The following is a 21,817-nucleotide window of genomic DNA, read 5'->3' on the forward strand; positions in this document are numbered from 1 at the left end:
AGTATTTGTGTGATTTTTCCCTGTAATTCTGAAGAAAGCAGTCTGTCTGTCAACTTAGACACAGTCTATTCTTATGCCCTTAAGAATCACAGTGGAGATCATGATTAAAACTTGAATTCCTCCAATATTTTCATGTTTATTAGACCAAAAGAAAAAAATCCCATATAGATCATGTCGGTGTGCATTCCTTCCGATGCACCAGCTTCCTCTGAAGCTGGAAACATGGCCTGTTAGGTTAAACTTCCAGGAGAAAAAACTTATACAAGATGCATATAAAACATGTGTGTGGGAGAAGCTTTTAATTCCTGTTTTCTTTAAGCGCTTTTTTTTTTTCTCCTTCATTTCCCCGAAGGGAAATGTTTGGTATTTAATTTACTCTTAAACTGAAAAATGAAAAGAAAGAAAAAGAAAAAAAGGAGGAAAAAGAACCGCCAGAAACCAGTGCTGTATTTGCATATATATTAATATTCATGAAGAGCCTTAAGTGACTGCCTCCTAACCATGTCAAGGGCAAGAAGAGTGATTGGAAGCATTTTATGTCTGGAATGTTCTTTACCCAGGTATGCTTATGGCTGTCTGTTGTAGTTGTTTCATGTGTATGTGTGTTTGTGTGTGTGTTTGTGTGTGTGTGTGCGCACGCGCGTGTATGCATGTGCATGTGTGTGTGCATGTGTGCTACAATATGCGTGTGGTGGTCAGAGGACAACTCTGTGTATTTGATTCTCTTCTTCAGCTACGTGAGTTTCAGGGATGAACTCTAGTCACAAGACTCATGCACTGTGACCCACCAAGCCTTCTTGCTGCCACCTTTTTGACTAAAATATCACCTTCAGTGAGGCCCTACCTGGCCCACCTAGGCACAGTTTTTTGCCATTTCCTCCTAATAGTCTTTGTATCTGTCTTGCTTTCTTTGTGTCTGTATGGGTGGCTATGTACATGTGTGTACATGGATGTGAGTGCATGTGGAGTTCATAGATTGACGTTGAATGCCTTTGTCAGTTGTGCTCTACTTTTTAAAAAAACAATATTTGAGACGGGGTCTCATGGTACATCCCTGGCCTGGAACTCACAGAGATCCACCTGCCTCTGCCTCCCTGAGTGCTGGGATTACAGGCATACTCCACCACACCCGGTTTAGAACTCTCTTTTACACAGTCTCTTGCCGAACCTGAAGCTCACTGATTGGTCTGTGAGCTCCACAGATCTGTTTGTCTCCATCTTCTCTGAGTGCTGGGATTGGGGATGCCCGCTGCTGCGGTACCCAGCTTTTATGTGGGTGCTGGTGATCCAGTTCAGACCCCCGTGCTTCTGTGCCAGAAACTTTCACAAACTGAGCCCGCTCCCCAGCCCCCACTTTCTTTTGCTCCCTAGCACTCAGCTTCATCTGTTAAGATGTTTTCTTTCTCCATCCTGTCTACTGCTTGTCTCCAGATTGGAGTGTGAGCCTGCCCTCAGGGGTGACTCCTCATGGCCCTGACACCTTCACAAAGACCTTTGTTAACGAGTCATGAACGAATGGATGCCTGAAACCCAAGAGACAAGAGGCAGCTTGCCTTTTATTTCTGGTTCACACCCAAATTACTACTATATTCTAAAGACTTTTAAAAATGCTCATAATATTTTATTTTTATCCCAGGAGGAAATCTAGATTTTCACAGCTAAATCATCGATATTTTCCAATTTCGATCTGTAAGCCAAGAACTGTCTATATGAAACACATGGTCACTTCACAAATGACATTTCATCTTATTCCCCTACCTCCACCCCCATGGAGTACCAGAAAAAAATATATATATACACATATACATTATTAGTGAGGAAAGAGACATTCAGAGATGTTCTTCAGTATGTGTAAGGCCGCACAGCAGCTCAAGGAGTATGATTCTACTGTGGTTCTAACTGATTTTCAGTCAGTGTTTTACACTGCTCAGTATCACCTCCTGAGCTTTTGCCTAAAGGAACAAGATGTTATTTTTGAATAACTAGATATCGATGAAAGCCACAGAAGAAGGCAGATTCCACATGGCTTGATATGATTCGTTGCCTGGAAGGAGTACAATAAATGATGTGTAAAATATTAAGTGTGCTAGAGATCACTTGGGCCAGGAAGGCTCGGAGTCCTGCACTTCCCACTATGCCCTTGGGTCAAGTACAAATAGCTAAATGAGAGAAGGCGCAGCAGGCAGGAGCTTGATTTCATCAGCGACAGCAGCAGGTTGACTTGGAAACATCTGATGACAACTTCCTCTTTCAAGAAGTCAAGAGTGGCCATTTTTCCAATCCATTCCAATCCTGACAACTCACTTGTCAGGTTGATAGTAAGGTTGACACACACACACACACACACACACACACACACACACACACACACACACACACACACATCTCCAATTAATCCTCTCAGATGATACTGCCCATGGAGGTGTTCAACAGCTGGAGCCAAGGGCCTGTGGTTAGCAAACAAGGCTTAGAGCCTGGCTGTGATGCTGAAGACAGGGTGAAGCATGAACAGAGTGGTACTTGGGTCCAGCTCCCTGGGCATCACTGGTAGGAACTGCAAAACTGCTTCCACCATGTGCCCTATCTGGACCCACTTGTTCACAATTAAATTTAAGAAAATAATAACAAACCTGGCACAGGGGCACATGACTATAATCCCAGCCTCCTGTAGGCTAAGTCAGAAAAGCACTGGGTTCTAGGGCAGCCTAGGCTATGTAGAGTTTCAAGCCAATTTGGCCTAAACACCATTACCCTGTTTCAAAAAACTTTTTTTTTTCACTGCCTCTTTATTCACAACAGCATCTTCCCAAAACTATGTCCCTTTAACAAAATGTGTTAGTTCTCAGTCACAGCAGAATAGCCTTGCCGCCGCTGACCCCAGAGTCCAGGGGCGCTGGGGAAAGGGAAGACGAAGCCAGCCAAGAAGGAAGGCTAGTCATTGGAACGCTCCAGGGAGCTTCTCAGAGGCTCGAATTAAAATGCTGAACTCACTGAGATTCCCCTGGCACCTACAGTGTTCTAAAGACAACTTCCTTTGTCTAGGGCCATGTTCAATTATAGCCTCGACATCATTGGGTATGCCTGTGGTGTCGCCATTGTGACAATGCATGAGTCCAGCTCACTAGACCTACAACAAGAAGTCTAGAGATCCCTGCAAAGTAATGAAGACCCAACCCCAGCATTTGCCCTTGGGAGTCTAGAAGTGACCCTGCAAACACATAGGTGTCTCAAAAAGCAAGGAGGTTGGGTTCTGAGGAACACTGCCCAAAGTTGACCTCTGACCTCCATATGCATAGTTGTACATGAACCACACACACACACACACACACACACACACACACATTCAGAAACAAATAGGATGAAAGTAGTTTTCTAATCACTGTGTGCATTAAACTGCAGCTAATTCTCTTCCTCTGTGGCCTACCCTGTTTTAGAAATGCTGTAATTAGCACTTTTGGCTTCAACATAGGAAAAGCCTCAGGAGAGACACCTTGTCCTTTCAGCTCTGGGCGACCTGGTCATCATGCTGTAAGCCTTGGCATTTGTCCTTAGCAGAGTGATAATTATTTATTAGTGGAATGGATGCTTATTATATTCTGAAATTAAAATTGTTAGGGGACATTGTGCAGAGGATCACATCTGTTAGAAATAAATCACTTAAAAAATTATATTAGTCTCACAGACGGTCAAGAGCGAAGTGAGGGGGGAGGTGCGAGGGGGCTGAGGAGGCTGGCTTTTAAATCTTGTGAAGTAGAGTGTGGTCACTATGTTGTCAGCACATTACAGTGTTCAGACATCAACTCTACATTTCTCCTCTTTGAACCCCTGGTGTCCAATTAACAGTGTGTGTTACTTTTTCATTGCAAGATAGGCAGATACATGGAATGGCTAGACTGGCTTCCAGTCATGCCTAGCAAGCAAGGATTAAAATGAAAAAGGAGGGAGGGAAGGAAGGAAGGAAGGAAGGAAGGAAGGAAGGAAGGAAGAAAAGAAGGAAAAAAGAGACCTTTGGGGAATTTTTAGTTGAAATAATACTAGAATTTCATACATATATATATATATATATATATATATATATATATATATATATATATATATATATATATATAGTTTATTCACTTCATATCCCAATTGTAGCCCCCTCCCTCACCTCCTCCCAGTCCCATGCTCCCTCCCTCTTCTCTCCAACCTGCCTCCCCTAGTCCTCAAAAAGGGGGAGCTCTCCTTCCCTACCAGCTGACCCCAGCATATCAAGTTTCTTCAGGATTGCCTGCATCCTCTTCCTTTGTGATCAATGAGATGGCAACAGAGCACATGTCAGAGGCAGCCCCTACTCCCCATATTGGGGGACTCACATGGAGACTGAGCTGCCTATCGACTACATCTGAGCAGGGGGTTTAGGGCCTCTCCATGCATGGTCCTTGGTTGGTGCATCAGTCTCTGTACGTCCCCCTGGGCCCAGATTTGTTGGCTCTGTTGTTCACCTTGTGGAGCTCCTGTCCCCTCTGGGTCCTTCTATCCCCCAACTCTTCCATAAGACTCCCTGTGCTTCACCCCATATTTTGGCTGTGAGTCTCAGCATCTGCTAGGGTCCCCTGCTGGGTGGAGTCTTTCAGAAGACCTCTATGGGAGGCTCCCATCCTGTTCCTTCTCTTTAACCACTTTCAGTGTCTACTCCATTTGCTCTTCTAAGCAAGAATTGAGCATCTATTTGCCCTACTGAGTGAGAATTTCAAAAGAGGCAAGGGTGTTCAAATTGAAAGGCATGGAAGTTTGGGGCCACCCTCTCTCTGTGTTTCCTGGGCACACCCCTTCTTCAGACAGCCTGGTCTCCATACATGGCATCACCTTCATCAGCTGTTCTGACAGGGTGGCCCCAGGAGATGCCATTTTCTGTTGCCCTCAACAGCCTCTCTCTTCACCAGCAGAGAGAGGCACGAGGTGCCACTTCATCTCGTGGATACTCACACTCCAAAAGAATGCAGGACTTAGTGGGTCTATAATTCAAGCTGACTAAAATGTATAGATTAAGTGTATTCATCCATATAGCCTCATTGTGCGGCCTCAAGAAAATACACTGTGTCTCTGCCCTCAAGTCCTATAAAGATAAACTCCCCTTCTCTCTCTCCCTATCCTCCCTTTCTCCCCCAGCCCTGACCTGCACCCCTGGTCTCCAAAATGAACATGAAAGGAAAGGGTGGTTTGAGGGGTTTATTTTTTACCTGATAAAGCAATTGTTTACCATGAGGTAGGCAGGTTTACAAGATTCTAGAAGTAAGAAATTCTGGTACCTTCAGAGAGAGAGATCCAAAGAGACAGTTTTCTAAAATACGGTATTTTAATTCTTTGGGCATTTTATGCATATACACATTGTACTTTTATTTGTGCTCCCTCACATTCCATCCCCAACTGCTCTTAGGGCTGCCTCCCACCCTTGCTCTGTACTCCATGCATTTTCTTTTCAAAAGGATATTTTAAAGAATCTTAATTCCCTAAATTTGAAGTAATTTACTAATCTTCATCCAGGAAATTAAAGGTCTTGAAGGAAATGGCTAAATGCTGTCAGCTCTCAATGTCAGGTTCAGCGTTCAAAAGTTGGCACTGGCTCCAGTGGCCAAACTTCCTGAAAGAAAGATGTCTGTGTTGGTGTGTAAGGGCTAAAGAGTCCATTTTTTGAGCCACCACCCCAAACCTCTAGATTTCTCAGGCCTCTTTCTTTTTGCCAGAAGAATGTCATCCTTGGGCCAAGTCTGTATACCACACGCATCAGATAGCAGAAACATCGCTGCACCAACTGTCTTGACCGTGATGCTCTGGGACACCCTTGCCCCTTCCCGAACTAGAATGATGGCATGGAAACCCAGTTCTCTGCAGTTTTCTTTTTACTGCTGTATTATTGCACCCTGTTGGGGGATACATCTGAGCGTTCCATGTGTCCTACTTTTAAAATGCCCAGATGGTGGCTACGTGCTTTGGTTTGAATTGGCCAGCCCTCATCCTTCATGCTCCATCGTCTGCCTGGATAGCAAAGAAAGACTGGGGAAATTCTTCCATTTTTTCAGCTCCTCTTCATCTGTCCTACTCACCCACATAAATGATGTGCTCATACAATTGCTCGGATGGCAGTCACCGTGACAACTGAACATCACTGCTGCCTGGTGGGCAGCTAACTCCCTATGTACTCGGGGCCCCTGCGTCCCTCTCAGCGAGGACCCTTCGCAGTGTAAAATGACATAAGTAACATGGGAGGGAGCGGCAATGTAAATATTTTATATACCAAGAAAAACACTTAGATTTTCATTGCTCTTTTTCTTACTCATCTTTAAGCTTAGAAGAGAATTTAAAAGAAGTCCATCAGCCTAAGACAGTGATATGACACTGTTACCTGGAAACACATTGGACCTGATTCATAGCTATCTTAGGATGCACACAGCCTATGGTCCACAGATTGAATTCATCTGACCCTCGATCTAGTATATTTCCTGTATGTTGACGTCTAAAGGCCACTGATGCTATGCAGTGCTTTGGGATTTTACCTACATGCACTGTCTGTGCTAAGTTTCTGTGGATTTTCTGAACGTGAGTTCATTCCCAAGAAACTAGGATCTAAAACTTGTGCATTGCGTATTCTTTCCCCACTTCTTTGGTGCTCAGAACTATGCTGGGAAAGGAATAGCTACTAAATAAAATATTTGACTGAGGCTTCAGAGGCCTGCAGATCCTGGCCTGACGTCAAGTGCCAGTGACCCGACGTCAGACGTCAGTGCCTTTCTTTGAACAAAGCATGAAGCCAGATAAACAGCTGCTCTTCTGAGTCAGCTGCTTCTAGGAGGAAGGTCAGATGGAGAACACTGTTCTTGAGTGGCAAGGGTGTGCCGGGCATTGTCAGAATGGTCATCAACTTCTCACAGAGTTTCTCAGGAAGTTAATAACTACCGGGGCCAAGACTCAGAAAAATTAGATGGTGTTCCTCAGTGTCCCTTGGGTAAGAGATAAAGCCATGACCTGCGCTCCAGCCATTGTCAGAGGTGACTCTTGTTTGGATTAAGGTTCTGGAATCTCAAAGTCATCTCCCCTCCCAGATGTTGGCCAGTAAGGGAACATCATTTTTCCTTATAAAGCAGAAATTTGGTTTTGCCTGTTTGAAAAGATAAAAAAGTAAAAATCATAGATTCTAGAACAATGAATTATGCAACCAAAATACAAAATCCATAGCATGCATTCTGTCTTTAGCCAGAGTTTTTTATTTTCCTATTTTGTTGAAATTTCGACGAAAAGTGTATAAATTGAAAACCATCTTGGATCTGCCTATATGAAAGTAAAAAACACAATGAGTGCTCAAAACAAATATAAGTTGTTTTTATTTTTAATTAAGTATGCTTAGCTTAAGTACATTTTCTCTTAAGGTATAATGACTAAAGCCCAATCATTCCTTTTTGTTTATTCATTTTAAACGCAAATAAAAGCAGATAATCAATAGATCATAATCTAAAACTAGAGGATTTACAAGTTAATAAGCTTGAGTCAATAGATACGCTATAACAAAGCTTTCAATGCTAAACCTGACATAATTTGCTTTACGCTAAGCTGGTTGACTTAATGCTTTAATTTAATTCCAATATTAACTGAAAAAATCCAAAGAAAGGGGGAAATTTTTAAATCCTATTATATTAAAATATTTTTCAAGCAACAACTCAATATCACCATGCCACAACTGCTGATGTGTGCCATTAAAGTCTACCCAAACACCCAGATCTAATGTTTGATGAATAGTTAACCCCTTGGAGCCTGGTACATGTACACTACAGAAGGTCTCAGTGCTATCCATTTTACAGCAATTCCTCAGCCTCAACTGTCACAGTTTTGTCTTTTATGTCTGTTTCCCCCCTGATTTATTACCAAACTGGCATGATGTTGTTGGTTTTGTGTGCATTCATGCATGTTAGGGTGCTTATGCGTGTGTGTGTGTGTGTGTGTGTTGTACCCCAAGTACCATCCACCTTGATTTTAAGACTGGGCCTTTCACTGGCCTACAGCTCACCAAATAGGCTAGCTACATAGCCAGCATGCACCAAGCATCTGCCTTTCTCCACATCCCTATGCTACCACGCCCAGAATTAAACGCAAGTTCTTGTGCTTTCACCGATTCTCTAGTCTGTGTGCCTCCCATCAAATCCTGATTCTGTCACAATTTGCATCAACTATCATCTCATCCATTCTCTCTCTCCCCCTCCCTCCTTCCCTCCCTCCCTCCTTCCTTCCTCTCTCATGTACTGTGTGTGTGTGTGTGTGTGTGTGTGTGTGTGTTAACCCTTTAAGACAAGAGACTTTGTAGGGAAAAATTCAGAGGGTGAAGAACTTAGGCTGCAGAGACTTTGAGAAGAGCAGTACTGGTCACTGGTCTCAGAGCAGCTGTGCCTGTTAGCCTAACACCTAAGGACCCCATTTGCTAGTCATCACTTGCAGTTTTGATTAGTGTCATGGCTGTCACACTCTGGTCAGGTAGCAGTGTGCCTTGGTTGCCTTTTAACCAGGCCAACTATACCCTTGTAGTCCCGTGAATGTTGGGGCCAAAAAATAATTCTGCTCTGTTAAATGAACTCATGTATTGACTGTTCACCAGGGGGTGGGGTGTGTCCCTTTTCTGTTTGGAAAGAAAGGATAGTCAGGAAATCATGTTTTCAGGATGATTAACCTCCCCCCCCCCCTTTCGGCAACTCTGTAACCGTGGACATCAAGCTATCTTTCTTGCCATAGGTGACAGTAGTCATGTGCCTGTCATCATTCATGCCTCCACAGCCTTGATCAATGCCGATTGTACACTCATCAGCTCAGCTGAGCTTTGCACACTGATGGTACTACTGCACATATTGGATTTAATTACCACTTAAAGTGGTCCTCAACCTTCTTAATGCCACAGCCCTTTAATACAGTTCCTCATGTTGTGGTGACCCCCAACCATAAAATCATTTTCGTTGCTACTTCAGAATTGCAATTTTGGTACTGCTATGAATCATAATATAAATATCTGTGTTTTCCAATAGTCTTAGGCTACCTCTGTGAAAGGGTCATTCAACCCCCAAAGGGCTCACTACTCAGAGGGTGAGAACCACTGATTTCAACTGTCTTCAGAAAGGTGATGTTGGCATTACAGTCAAAGCTATCATACAAACAAAATAGCCCAGCATCAATCACACTGTGTATGATTTTAAAAAAAACAATACCTATGTCTTTATAAGCTTAAATTAAGAGTCTTAACAAATTAAAAGCTGTAAAGTTTTATCTTTTCATTCAATTGGAAGTACTCGCCCTCTTGGGGATACGTAAAATTGTTTTGTTGTTGTTGTTGTCGTTGTCGTTGTCGTTGTCATTGTTGTTGTCGTTGTCGTTGTCGTTGTTGTTGTTGTTTTTTATCAAGAAAGTTTTTATAGATGGAATCCTGGATTGGAAATTATTAAATATATGCCACAATATTTTTTTCTAAATAACTAACATATTGCCAATAAGATAATATATTTAAATAAAATATAATGTATGCATTCCACAGACATCTATTGAGCACCCATATGGTGCTAAGCACAGACTGTCTCCTGGTCTCTGTCCTCTAAGACTCAAGGCCTAATCAAGAGAAAAGACAGGTAACTAGACCATGCTCTGCTGAGTAAGCACACCAGAACAGGCAGGAAACACAAGCAAGGGAGCCTGGGAGTCAAAGGGCATAGGAGCAGGGGGAGCAGGGCAGGGGCAGGCTAGGAGGACTGCTGAGGAGGTGGAGTCGGGACCTCTCGTGCTTCCTGACCAGATCTGGCCCAGCATTCCTCAGACTGGCCAGTGACGAAGATTAGATCTTGATGCCTCTACTTGACCCTGACAATAAGCAGGGAGTGTGCCTGCGTGCCAGTCAGGAGGTGTGGAGAAAAGCCTTAGCTGCTTCTGCTTGAAGGCAGCGTGGTCTCTCTCTGGTGCTAGGGAAACAGGGCCGATCCAAGACAAAACAAAAACAAACAAACAAACAAACAAAAACAAAAACAAAACTCCCTGAAGCAGGAAATAAGCCTCTTCTGTGAAAGCAGAAGTGGGGTTACAGAAAGCAGGGTAACCACAAAGCCCTGCAGACATGCCAGTCCTCAAAACCAAAAAAGCCCTCTCCTGACTCAGGAAGTGCTCAGGACTTCCTCAGATGAGATGGCAGGAGAGAGCCGTGGGATGTTTTCTACACTGTGATGCATGTATGAGGCTGGGCAGCCTGGGGCTGCCTGTGTGCATTCATCACAAAGGCCCCAGAGGGTCACTTTACGCCCTAAGGAGAGGGTGTGTGTGTGTGTGTGTGTGTGTGTGTGTGTGTGTGTGTGTGTGTGTGTGTGTGTGTGTGTGTGTACACATCTGTGTGTCTGTCTGTCAGTGTGTCCAGGTGGAGTCAGACTCTGGTGACTGATCTCAGCCCACAGGGTTCACACTGACTCCCACCAATCACTTTGACCCTATCTTGTCAATTCTGCAAACATTGGCTCTCTCCTGTCAGCTGACCACCGAGCATGTTCCAACTTGAGAGCATTAAGCAGTTCCTTTTGGCCTGTATGTGTTGCCCCTCATGCCTCACAGGGCTGGACTCCTCTGTATTGGCTTCCTCAAGGGCCTTCCCTACCTGTTAGACCAGTGATCTCCCCACCCCGCTCTTTGCCATCGCTCAAGGCCAGACACTAAGTAGCCATCCTCACTGACTCATTCTCTTAAGAATTTCCTGCAGTGCCTGAGCTGCCTCTCTTTCTCTTCCTCATTCTTCTGTCTTCTCTCTTCTCCTTCCTCTTTTCTCCCTCCTCCCTTCCTTTTACCTCACAGTAGTAAGGTATGTTCAGTTACAGATTACATAAATACCACACATTGGCTGGGCCAAGATTCTCTTACAGGTCTGTTATCATAGCTCTTGTATCTTCTCATGGAATGGATGACCAGGGTAGAATTGCTGGGCCACAGACTATGCCCATTTTTAATTTTGATAGATCAGAAGTGCTGCTTTTTAATATTTAGTGTGACTGATTTGACACTTTAAAATTTAATTATCACAAATTTAATTTTTTTTCATCTTCCCCTTTGACAAATGTACCCTTTGGAGCCATTCTTTTTTCCCTCGGTGCTTTTATGGTAATGGGGGCATCGTTGTACCTATTGCAAGGATTCTAGCTTTTGCTTTATTGATTAATTGATACAGCCAATTTTCCAGAAAAGAAAATACCTGTGACTTGAATCTTCACCTCCTAGTGAAGTGACCGCTCTCACTGTGAAATGAATGACATACCTAGGGGAGAGATGCTTCTCTCTCCCCTGTCACCTTTCTCCTCTGTGTAGATGTTTTCCCAAATGAAGGCACTAAGAAGTACACAGTGCTGCCTGCTGGGTGTGTAAGCTAGTAGTTACAGTGAAGGGCCCCTGCCCAGATTAGTCTAGAACACATGTCACACTCATTTGCAGAAGACAGTTCTGCGCTCTTTAGGTCTTTGAACCTGAATTCAGCCGCATATTTCTCATCAGAGCTGAGACTGCTTTGGAACTTGCATAGCCTCTGAGCTAACCTTGCTTCCCAGCCATCAGCAATAACACTAACCTTTTCTGGTTACCTTGCAGAGATGTTTGAACTGTTCAAGGTGCTGGCTCAAGGATGTGGCTAGCTCCACACAGGCATGTGCCCATCACAGGGACGCCTAAACAGAGTGCATGTGATTCAGGAGAGCACCCAGTTTTAATTCAACTCACTTTCTGTCTTCCAAATTTTCTTTATTTGTCTTTATTCATTTGTGTGTGTGTGTGTCTGTCTGTCTGTCTATATGCATGCATGTGTGTCTGTCTGTCTGACTGTCTATGCATGCATGTGTTATGCATGTATGTATGTGTGTGTGTGTTATGTATGTGTGTGCCTGTGCATCTGTAGGTCTGTACATCTGTATATCTTGTGTCATTATGTATGTGTGTCTGTGCATCTATATGTATGTACATATGCTTGCCCATGAGGGCACACATGGAGGCCAGAGGTTAATGGCGCATGTCTTCAGTAACTCATTCACCTTATCTTTCTGAGCCAAGGTCTCTCACTGAAACCCAGAACTCATCGTTTTGGGTAGCGCCTCCAGCTGAGGTCACAGGTGCACACTGCAGCATCTAACTGTTTTCTTCCCAGAGATCTGATGTCTGGTCCTCAGGCTACAGCAAGCGCTTTGCCCACTGAGCTGTCTCACCAGACATGCTCGGTTTTACAAAAGAAAATTCCTCCTGGTTTTGTTTTCTAGTTGGTTCTCTGAGAATTTCATGCAATAAGTCTTGACCATGTTCACATCTCCCTCTGCTCCTCCCAAATCCATCCTCTCTTCCCTACCCACGCAACACCATGTCCTCCTTTTCCCCCCTACCCATCAGATCCAATCTGTGCTAGCCCATGTGTGGCTTTCCACGGGGGCGCAGTCAACCTATCAATGGCAATATCCTTAAAGGAACCTAGCTCTCCCGCTCCCAGGAGCCTTGGTCCTGTAACTCCCCAGCTCAGGTAAGCCTCCATGTCTACCTCTCCCCTCCATGCCTGGCTTTGGGCTGGCTTGAGATTGCACAAGGCTTATGCTTGCTGTCCTAATGACTCTGAGTTCACATGTCCTGTCTGGAAGACACTGTGTCCTTGTATTTATTCAGCACCTCTGGTCCCCATGGGCTTCTCACCCTCTATTCCACCATGTCTTCCCAGCCGTGGAAGGAGAGAGTACGGTAGAGATAGTCCATTTAGAGATAAGCATCTTGTAATCTCCTGTTTATGCACCTTGGCCAGTTGTAGGTCTTTGTGTTAATCTCCATCTGCTACAAATAGAAGCGTCTCTGATGAGGCTTGAGATAACATAGTCTACGGATACAACAATACAGCAAGGAGTCCACTGAATACTACGTCCACTTAGTTTGGGCCTGCAACCTGTCCAGTCACAGGTTCTTGCGCCAACAATTGTGACAGGCATAGGTTTCAAAATGGTTAAAGACTGTGGGGCCAGTGAGATGCCTCAAAGGGTAAAGGAACCTTCTGTGGAGCCAGATGGCCTGACTTTAATCACTGGGACACATGTGGTGGAAGGAGAGAACCAACGTCCACAAGTTACCCACTGAAAGCCACCAATGAAACTGTTCGCTAACAATTCTGCATGTTTCCCTGACTGTGCCAGCAGCTCCATCTCACTATACAGTGATGGCACCCGGCACACACACGTGAAACCAGAGGTCAGGAGACTAGGGTGTATCTCAGTTTCCTTTCCTGAATTGTAGGTTGATCTTTGATTGACAACAGTACTGCATGCTTGTAGGTCAACACCCATAAGTGTCTTCTCCCGGCAGCATAGAGCTCCATGGACAGAGAAGGTTGCTGTGAAGTTATGGCGAGTGTGAAATCAATAGACATGTTCTGATAGAGTCACCACATCTCAATCTTGGGAGTCTTAGCTTGGTTTGCCATGGGTTTAATTACCCAAGGTTGAGCCGTTGCTACTGGGTAGTAAAGACATCAGTTCTTAAGACTGATTTCACTTTGCAAGAGGAATGCTAAATGCAAATGTACTGATCAACCTTTGAGGAACTCAAATGTTACCTTTCTAGATGGAAAAAAAGAAAAGAAAGAAAGACCCTGCAGAACCCATGCACAGGTCAGATTGTCTGGGCTTAAGGAAACTTGAATATGATTTGTTAGCACAGAGCATAGACAAGGCACCCAGATGACTGGCACTCTCCAAACCAATGGCTGTAGGCAATGCTGCATAGGAGCCAGGAGAGAAGACCCTGGTCGACATGTTCTTAGCCTGAAACTCCAGCTCCCATCCGTAGCTTTTCCTTGATTTTGTCACAGTGAGAAAGCAAAATGTGGCTGAGAAAGAGTCTCTGAAGTTGGCATTTTTAATATGGGTTGGTCTGGAGCTCTCTTTGTGCAAATGGTAACTGTGCATTGCACATGTTCATGGGGGGGGGGATGTAAACATGTGATCATGTGTGTGGAGGCCAGAGTTCAACACAGGCTGTCTACTTTAAGTGGCCTTCACCTTTTTTTCCCTAGGCTTGGTCTTTTCACTGTGCTCAGAGCTAATGGTTTGGGCTAGGCTGGCTAGACAGCCAGGTGCAGGATCCTTCCCTCCCTACCTCCCAGCACTGGGAATCCACACACACCACCACGTGCACCAACTCATGTGGTGCTGGGGTTGAACCAAGATCCTGATGCTGACATGGCTCACACTTCCAATAGAGACTCTCCCCAGCCATTTCAAAATCACTTATTCCCTGGGATTTTGCATTTATGAGAACTGAGGTGTCAAAGCACCCCCTCAGCTAGTCAGAATTTATAAGCCAGAACTGATTCGTTTTAGGAGAAGGGGCCAAGGAAGTGAGAATGGCAAATGAAAGGCAAAGGCAGAAGAAATCCCATTGAGTTGGGATGAAGTGAATGGTGCCCAGGAAGATTAACCCTTTTCCAAATCGTAGTAAGTGCACATAATACTCCTTGATGGGCGCCGAAACCCCTGAGTCTCACCACGTTGGCTTCATTACTGTGGGCAGCATAAAGAAGTTTCCTAAGGGCTGAGGTAGATGGGCTTAGTGAAAATGCACCACAAAGACCAGGGGGAAAGCTCTGGAAACTGCTGGATCATCAGATCAATAGACTCAAAGGTGACTAAGTTAGGTAGCTTTCTGCAGTTTAAACATTTGTGCAGGCACTATCCCCGTGCAGCCTTTTATTGACAGCTACAGATCAATGGTAATTTTTGATCATTTTCAACCTACATAAACCTATTGACCCCTTGGCCACCTTTGGGGCACTTCAAGTCGTCAAAAATAATCAGAGGAGATGGTGTAAAATTGTCAGACTGCTGAAGACTCCAAGTAGTTTCGCGTGTCCCCAGGAGCGGAGTTGAGAGGTTAAAATGTAGTTGAAATTGCCATCAGAACCTCAACTGGCCGAGAGTTCCATAGAGTCCTGGCTTCATGTCTCTTCCGCGGTGCGCTGATTTGTGTCCCAGCTCTGACATGTCTGCATATAAATTTTAGAAAGAAAAAGAGGCTGAGTCTCACCGGAACTATTAAATGGAGACGGGCAGATTAGGATTAGTTCCAGGAGAACTCTTCCCACTTTATTTTACTGAGTTATTCTCCTCATCTGCTGTGTAACAAACGCAGATAGACTTCTAGAATAAAACGTGTGGAAAGGTTACCAGCATGGACAAGATGGTCTAAGAAAAAGGGAAGTGACAGTGAATTGATATCCCAGAAGGAAGATGGTCCAAAATAGCTCAAAAGAGCCCATCGGGGCGGAATACCGGAAGTCTTAGTTCCGACCCAGCACCACATCTGGTCATCCCGGCCGTGCCGGTCATCCTGTCACTCAAATCCGGGAGCAAACACAGAATTTAAAGTTCAAGGTTACTCTCTGTTCACAGAAAGTCCAAAAGCCAGCCCAGGGCACAGGAGATTCTGCTTCAAACAACAAAACACAAAGTTTAAGTTTAATAACTGAAATAATAGGAGAGGAAAACAAAGTGGGAGACAGCACGGTAATGAAATTGAAAGAGGAAGGAAGAAGGGGGAAAATGCCAAGTTGAAAAACATCCAAAGAGGAAAAGGAGATAAGTTGGGAGGAGGTGAAGAGGGAGGATTGTTGACGCATGTGCGAGAGAGCTGCTCCCCAGTGAAGTGGGGTTACGTATGTAGTAAGGTAAGCATAGGCCAGATTAAGAGGAGCGCTGTTAAAATCACCCTTTGTGAGGCCACACCTTAAAACACGTGTGGCAGGCATGCAGGGCTTGAACACAAGACACACAGGCCACATTTCTACATCCGACAGCAGAGGATTTGAGGCAGGGGCGTTTTGAATACGCTCTCTTTCAAGTATCTGAGCCATAAATGTTTATTAAAAGAATCTATAATGAAATCAGTTCTGTTACTTCTTTTTGCTGGTTGCCGGGAGTATGCCAGAAGACAGGCCAGCCGGCTGTTAATCACTAAGTACTCACGGTACGGAAAGTGTTTGATAGGATTGCCATCTAGGGGCTGAACGGAAGTCTCTGCCCTGAAATAAACTGTAACGGAGCAGGTGCCGCTATTGACAATGTACATATGCTTTTGCTCTATAGCCCACATGCCTTTCCAGTACCTTATGACTAAAACTGTCTCTAAGTGTGCCCCAGCAGCCTACTTCCCTCCCCATAATCTGTTAGAGGTGGTTCCAGTTCGCTTTGGGGCCTCTGCTTTTATTGGCATCTATTACCAAATCTTCTGAACAAAGAATTATTCTTTTTTGCATTATTAATCTTACCCATGTTTGCCCTATTTCCAGAGAAAAGAAATCATTTGTCAGAAAAGGATGCTTGTAATCACGCCTGGAAGCATTGTCGGATTTAATATTCATTGTGGTCATCCTGGTTCGATGCTATATTTATCTAAAGGACCAATCCAATGTTGTGGAGAAATAAGTTTTTAAATATTCATGATCTAACTTTTAATATTTTAAAAAAGAGAAATTAGTATTTCTGTAAAATTTGTTTCAGAGTCTGGCCGCTTAGCAAATGTTTAAATATTAAAAGATTTCAGGAGGTTAGCGTGTAATATCATAATGGGACTTACTGAAACGCGAAAATTGACTTCACAAGTCTCAGATCTGTAAAGGGAATTGTATTGTCTCTGTCCAGGCTTCTTACAGAATAAGAGCACTTGCTTAGTCAAAACTTAAAACCAAGAATGTGAGGGAAGCATCAAGAATATGTCTACGGTCTTTTAGTTGCATGTGTTTTTTCAGGTTCAAAATTGACATTTGGAAGGCCCCAAATTAAGGAGAAATCTCACCTCATGACTGTGTCAAAATTCTCAGCCAGCCACTGTGGGAAATAACTCCTTCTCCATACCTTTCCCCACCAAGGGAAAGAGACACTGGGTAGACTATCTCTCAATGCCACACTTAAACATCTACTAAGCCATGCTAAGCACATGTGTCGTTAGCAGTAAATGGCATCACTCAGCCAAAGCAAACTCATGATTGTTCATACTCAGAGGTTACGGTCCACAATAGAAAATATCCCCTCTCAAAACTCTGTCTCTGTCTCCTGTGTGTGTGTGTGTGTGTGTGTGTGTGTGTGTGTGTGTGTGTGTGTGTACTCATTCATACACTGCTACCCCCTGTTGCAGGCGTAATTCCTACCTTAAACAGACATATCCATCCGGCCCAGATTGGCAAGGGTACCCCAGGGCCTTTCAGAATGTTAAGATTCTTAGCTCCAGTTAAGTTATGCAAAAGATGTTAAATGTCTCTCTGTGAGCAAGAAACAAACAAACAAACAAAAGTAATTCTGCTATCCCTCGTTTCTTTAAGATCAACAGAGGCGAAATTCTCAAAGCCTAGATAACAATCACTTTGGGCGCATTTCATGGTTTTAGTTACGCTGCCTCCAACAAATGGGAATACTTTCACATTTACGTTAATAGCAGCTTTCTCGAAGGGTGTTTGTACATTTATAGTTCAATGGGCTCGTTGCTGTTTTCTTGTGTTTGTCTTATCAAATTTGTAAGATATGAATACACACCAGCACAATGAGTGGGAGAGGCCGGGAGGCAGAGGCGGGTCTAAAGAAGCAGCCTTGAGGGTTAGAGGTTTAGGATTGTCCCTGCCGGCTCTCACAAAGACTTCTGATTAGCCTGGTGACACTTCCCTGCAGTTTCTTGCAGGCAACTTGGGGCCACTGATAATTCATGAAGCCAAATGCAGCTTTTATCTTGGGCACCGCAATTTGTAGGTTTCGAGCTCTGAAAATCCAAAGGTGCCATCTGATTCGACTTTTCCACCTGTATCTGAAATCACATATTAGTTGAGTGGTCCGCAACCTTCCTAATGCTGTGACCCTTTAATACAGTTCCTCGTGGTGTGATGACCCTCAACCATAACATTATCTTGCTGCTACTTCATAACTGTACTTTTGTGGACATTATGAATTGTAATATAAATATCTAATATGCAGGATCTCTGATTTGTGACCCCAAAGGGGTCAAGACCCCCAGGTTGAGAACCACTGTATTTGTTGATATACTCAGAATGTTGACAAGAGTATGCAAAAAGAACACCTACCCTCTTGTCAATGTTGTATATCTAGGCTACTGTTGCTAATAACGTGTGTCCTGACATGCCGAGCAGCTGGGAAGAAGCATCTATCTGCTTCTAAACAATCCCTAACCCGCCATCTTTCTTACAGGGAACAAGCCATCAGGCCCATCTTTTTGGATTAGAACCGTTCACAACGTATCATGTTGGTCTGGTAGCTGCCAACAGTGCAGGAGAAGTGTCAAGCCCCTGGACCCTGATTAAAACTTTCGAATCTTCCCCAAGTGGGCTGATCAACTTTACAGCGGAGCAGAGAGAAAATGGCCGAGCTTTGCTACTGCAATGGGCAGAGCCAGTGAGAACCAATGGAGTGATCAAGGTAAAGCCCGCCCAGCGTGCGAAGTCACACTGGTCATCTTCCAGTTAAACTGATGAACCCTGACGTGCCATCAGGTCACTGTGAGAACACCAGCTTCCCAGCTGGGCTAATTCTCCTTGATGGCTCCTCAGGACACTTCATTTTAGATCAGTGGAAAACAGCTGGGGGATCTGAGGTGGCGGGGGCTGCCGTGGGCCCAGCAGAGTGCCAAGATGGCCTCATTTAATCCACCCATCAACCCCAGTAGTTGGGACCCACTAAACTTCATTAGGCTCATAAAGGTGAAATCGATGCTTCAGGCAACATTGCCAACGATGAAGTGGGGTTGGAAGTCTCCAAGTCCCAGAAGCTCTGAACCCTGAGTGGCCCTGACCTCACTGCCCCCAGAGCTGCCTTACCTCAGGAACTTCCTTAAACCTTACCTAATTCACACTCTGCCTGATTCCCTAAGAGAGACACTGCTGTCCACTAACCCCTTGACCCCCACATGTATCCCTGAAAAAAAAAAATAGTCTTTAAAATGTCACTTGTAGACCTTGGCCTCACAACCTGGGAATATAAAGGAGACAGAATTTCCATGAACAGTCCACATTTTGAAGCACTGAGCCCTTTCCCACATGAGGTAGACCTACATCTTCTCTTTGATGTTCTTCCCAAGGTTGGCAGCAGCTCACCAACCAGTCCTCTCCTCTGGCTTTCCCACTGTGGCCCTTCCATGGGTCAGGATGGCAGAATCTTCACTACAGCAGCTGTATCTGCTGCCTGCTCCTATCACTGTCCCCACGGGCAGAGATGCCCATGTCAAGTTTACATGAAACAGTTAAGACTAAACTCCAACTCCCCAGAGCCCTGGAAGAAGAACGGGACAGGAAATAAGAGCTGTAGCCCAGGGTCCTCTGGAACCAGCTCCAACCTCCTGAGCCTTCCACTGGGCTGCCTTCCTGCTTAGCTAGATGCCCTGTATCCATCAACAGAGACTCAGAGGCAAGCCACTTTCCACCAGCAGACATCAGACAACCCCTCCTCCAGGGCAGCAGACCTAAATGCTGAATCTCAGCTCTCAGACCCTCCCTGGCAACAGATCTTCCCCTCTCTGCCCATCAGAGCTCTTTCTGTGTTTATCCTCCACCCCCCAATGACAGCTTCTCCTGAACATGATTGACAGCCGGAATATTGACTCCCCTTCCCCTTCATAGGCATCTCACCAAATATTTATTGAGCTTCTACTAAGTGCTGTGCACTTATTCAAGGGGGAACAAGACAGAAAAGGCCTCTGCTGTCAAGGCCTTTACATGGGTGTGAATAAATGCAGGAATGGTGTTGAGTCACAGAGAGGCAGAGGCACAAACAGTAAGCTGGTAAATAAACAAGCAAAGGAATTTCAGAGAACCATGATGCTATAAAGAAAATTAAATAGAGTCATGTAATTATGCCTGCTCAGGCTATTTTAAAATGGATAATCATTTGAATTGAGTTGACATTTGAGCTGAGCCCTGAATGACAAGACAGAGGCAGTCATGTGAAGATATGGGGGCAAAATGTCCCAGACAAAATGAGCAGCAAATGCAAGGCCCGGAGGCAGGGGTGACCTTGGTGTGCTCAAGAAAACGAAGGAAGCTTGTGTGGATGAAGCATTGGGAAGGAGGAAAAGATGGCACTAGGAGAGACCGGAGGCAGAGTGGGCCCAACCTTGTGGGCTGTGACAAGAAACAGGGAGATTGCTCGGGGTTCAGCAAAACATTACTGAAGGCTTTAAGCCGAGGAATACCATGATCAAATTCCTCACTCTGGCTGCACACTCCTGACCTGTGGGAGACTAGGAGAGTTTAGACCCTGTTGGAGAATTCAGGGTAGAATTCAAATTAGATGGTTCAAATCGGAGTGGAAAGTGTGAAGTCAAGAAATATGGGAGTGTTGGAGATGTATGTCAAGCAAAGAGAACATTTTTGTTAATGGACCAGCTGTGAGGCATGAAGGAAAGAGAGCTGGTGACTCCTCAGACTGGCTTCTGGCCTCTGACCTTGAGGAGTCAGCTAATTGGGAAAGTGGGAAGAGGAATAGGCTTGAGGGGCAAGCAGGTAATCAGACATCGAAGGCTAGAACTCCACAAGAGGCCATTGCTGAGATATGTAGCTACAGTCGGCTAGCAGGCAGCCATGTTTAAAACCATGGGGATGGACAGAATCTCCACAGAGAGACTGTAGCTAGTGATGAGGAAGAGAGCCTGGGGTTAAGCCCCAGGGCATGAGGAGTTTGGAGGTCATAAAGAGGAAGAGAAGCCAGAGGAAGATGAAATGAGAAAAAGGATGTCGAGGGAAGGCTAGGTGATTAGGGCACCCCAAAAGTGAAAAGATGCTGAATGTTGCTGAGATGACACATGACATGCAAATGGAAGAGTGGACCTGGACTGGGGAGGAGCGAGGTCAACGCGACCTTGGCATGAAGACTACACGCTAGGGAAGGACACCCGAGTGGGGTGGCTTACAGAAAAGATGGTGGCCAAGAAGGAAGATGGCGACTCACTGAAGAAACTTAGGTGGGACAGACAACAGAGAGTGGGGCAGTAGCCAGGAGATGAGGGTGTTGAGACTTTAATGTAAAAAATCAATGAGATACAACAGCAACTTAAATACTAATGGAAATAGCCAGAGAGGGAGGGAAATTGGTGATGGAAGAGATGATGTGAATAATTGTCAGAGTCAAGTCCTTAGAGAAGGAGGGAGAGTGATGGCATGGGTGGCTTTTATGTTTTGTTTGGGTTGGGTTTGGTTTGGTTTGGTTTTTGGTTTTTCGAGACAGGGTTTCTCTGTGTAGCCTTGACTGTCCTGGACTCGCCTTGTAGACCAGGCTGCCCTTGAACTCACAGTGGTCCACCTGCCTCTGCCTCCCAAGTGCTGGGATTAAAGGCCTGCACCACCATGGCCCTGAATGGGTGGCTTTTAACTAGGCATAGGTACTTTGGTATAGATAGATCCAGAAGGCAAGATGACCATGGATACTCTTCAGTTTACCCTGGAATACATCCAAACAAAGCCATTGCTAATTGAACGTATTATTCAGTTGAAAATATATTCTAAACACTTAATGTCTGAGTACCATAGTTTGGCCTGCTTTATTCTCTGAACACTTAAGTTAGCCTGTAGTGGACAAAAATAATCTTCCACAAAGACTATTTTATAATAAATTATTAACTGTATAATTTGTTGACCACCAAGCTGAAAGTGACAAAAATGGCTGCTCCAATATGTCTTCTCACCAGGCTGTAGCTAAAACCTGGAAGCTGAGATTCTGTAAGTTAGAGACCAGGAATATAAGACTCAGGATTCACACGAATGTAAGGGCGATAA

The 21,817-nt window shown here is 44.6% G+C and overlaps 1 protein-coding gene across 1 annotated transcript in view; it reads left to right on the forward strand.

Moving 5' to 3' along the window:
- Ush2a (usherin) overlaps window positions 1-21,817 on the forward strand; it is a 696,795-nt gene that overhangs the window by 625,739 nt on the left and 49,239 nt on the right. Inside the window, exon 61 of the mRNA XM_051148119.1 lies at window positions 18,243-18,470. Coding sequence (XP_051004076.1) covers window positions 18,243-18,470 — 228 coding nt within the window. The remainder of the gene's footprint in view (window positions 1-18,242; window positions 18,471-21,817) is intronic.

Source organism: Acomys russatus, chromosome 6 (genome assembly GCF_903995435.1).
Source record: "Acomys russatus chromosome 6, mAcoRus1.1, whole genome shotgun sequence".
In the NCBI taxonomy this organism is placed as follows: domain Eukaryota; kingdom Metazoa; phylum Chordata; class Mammalia; order Rodentia; family Muridae; genus Acomys; species Acomys russatus.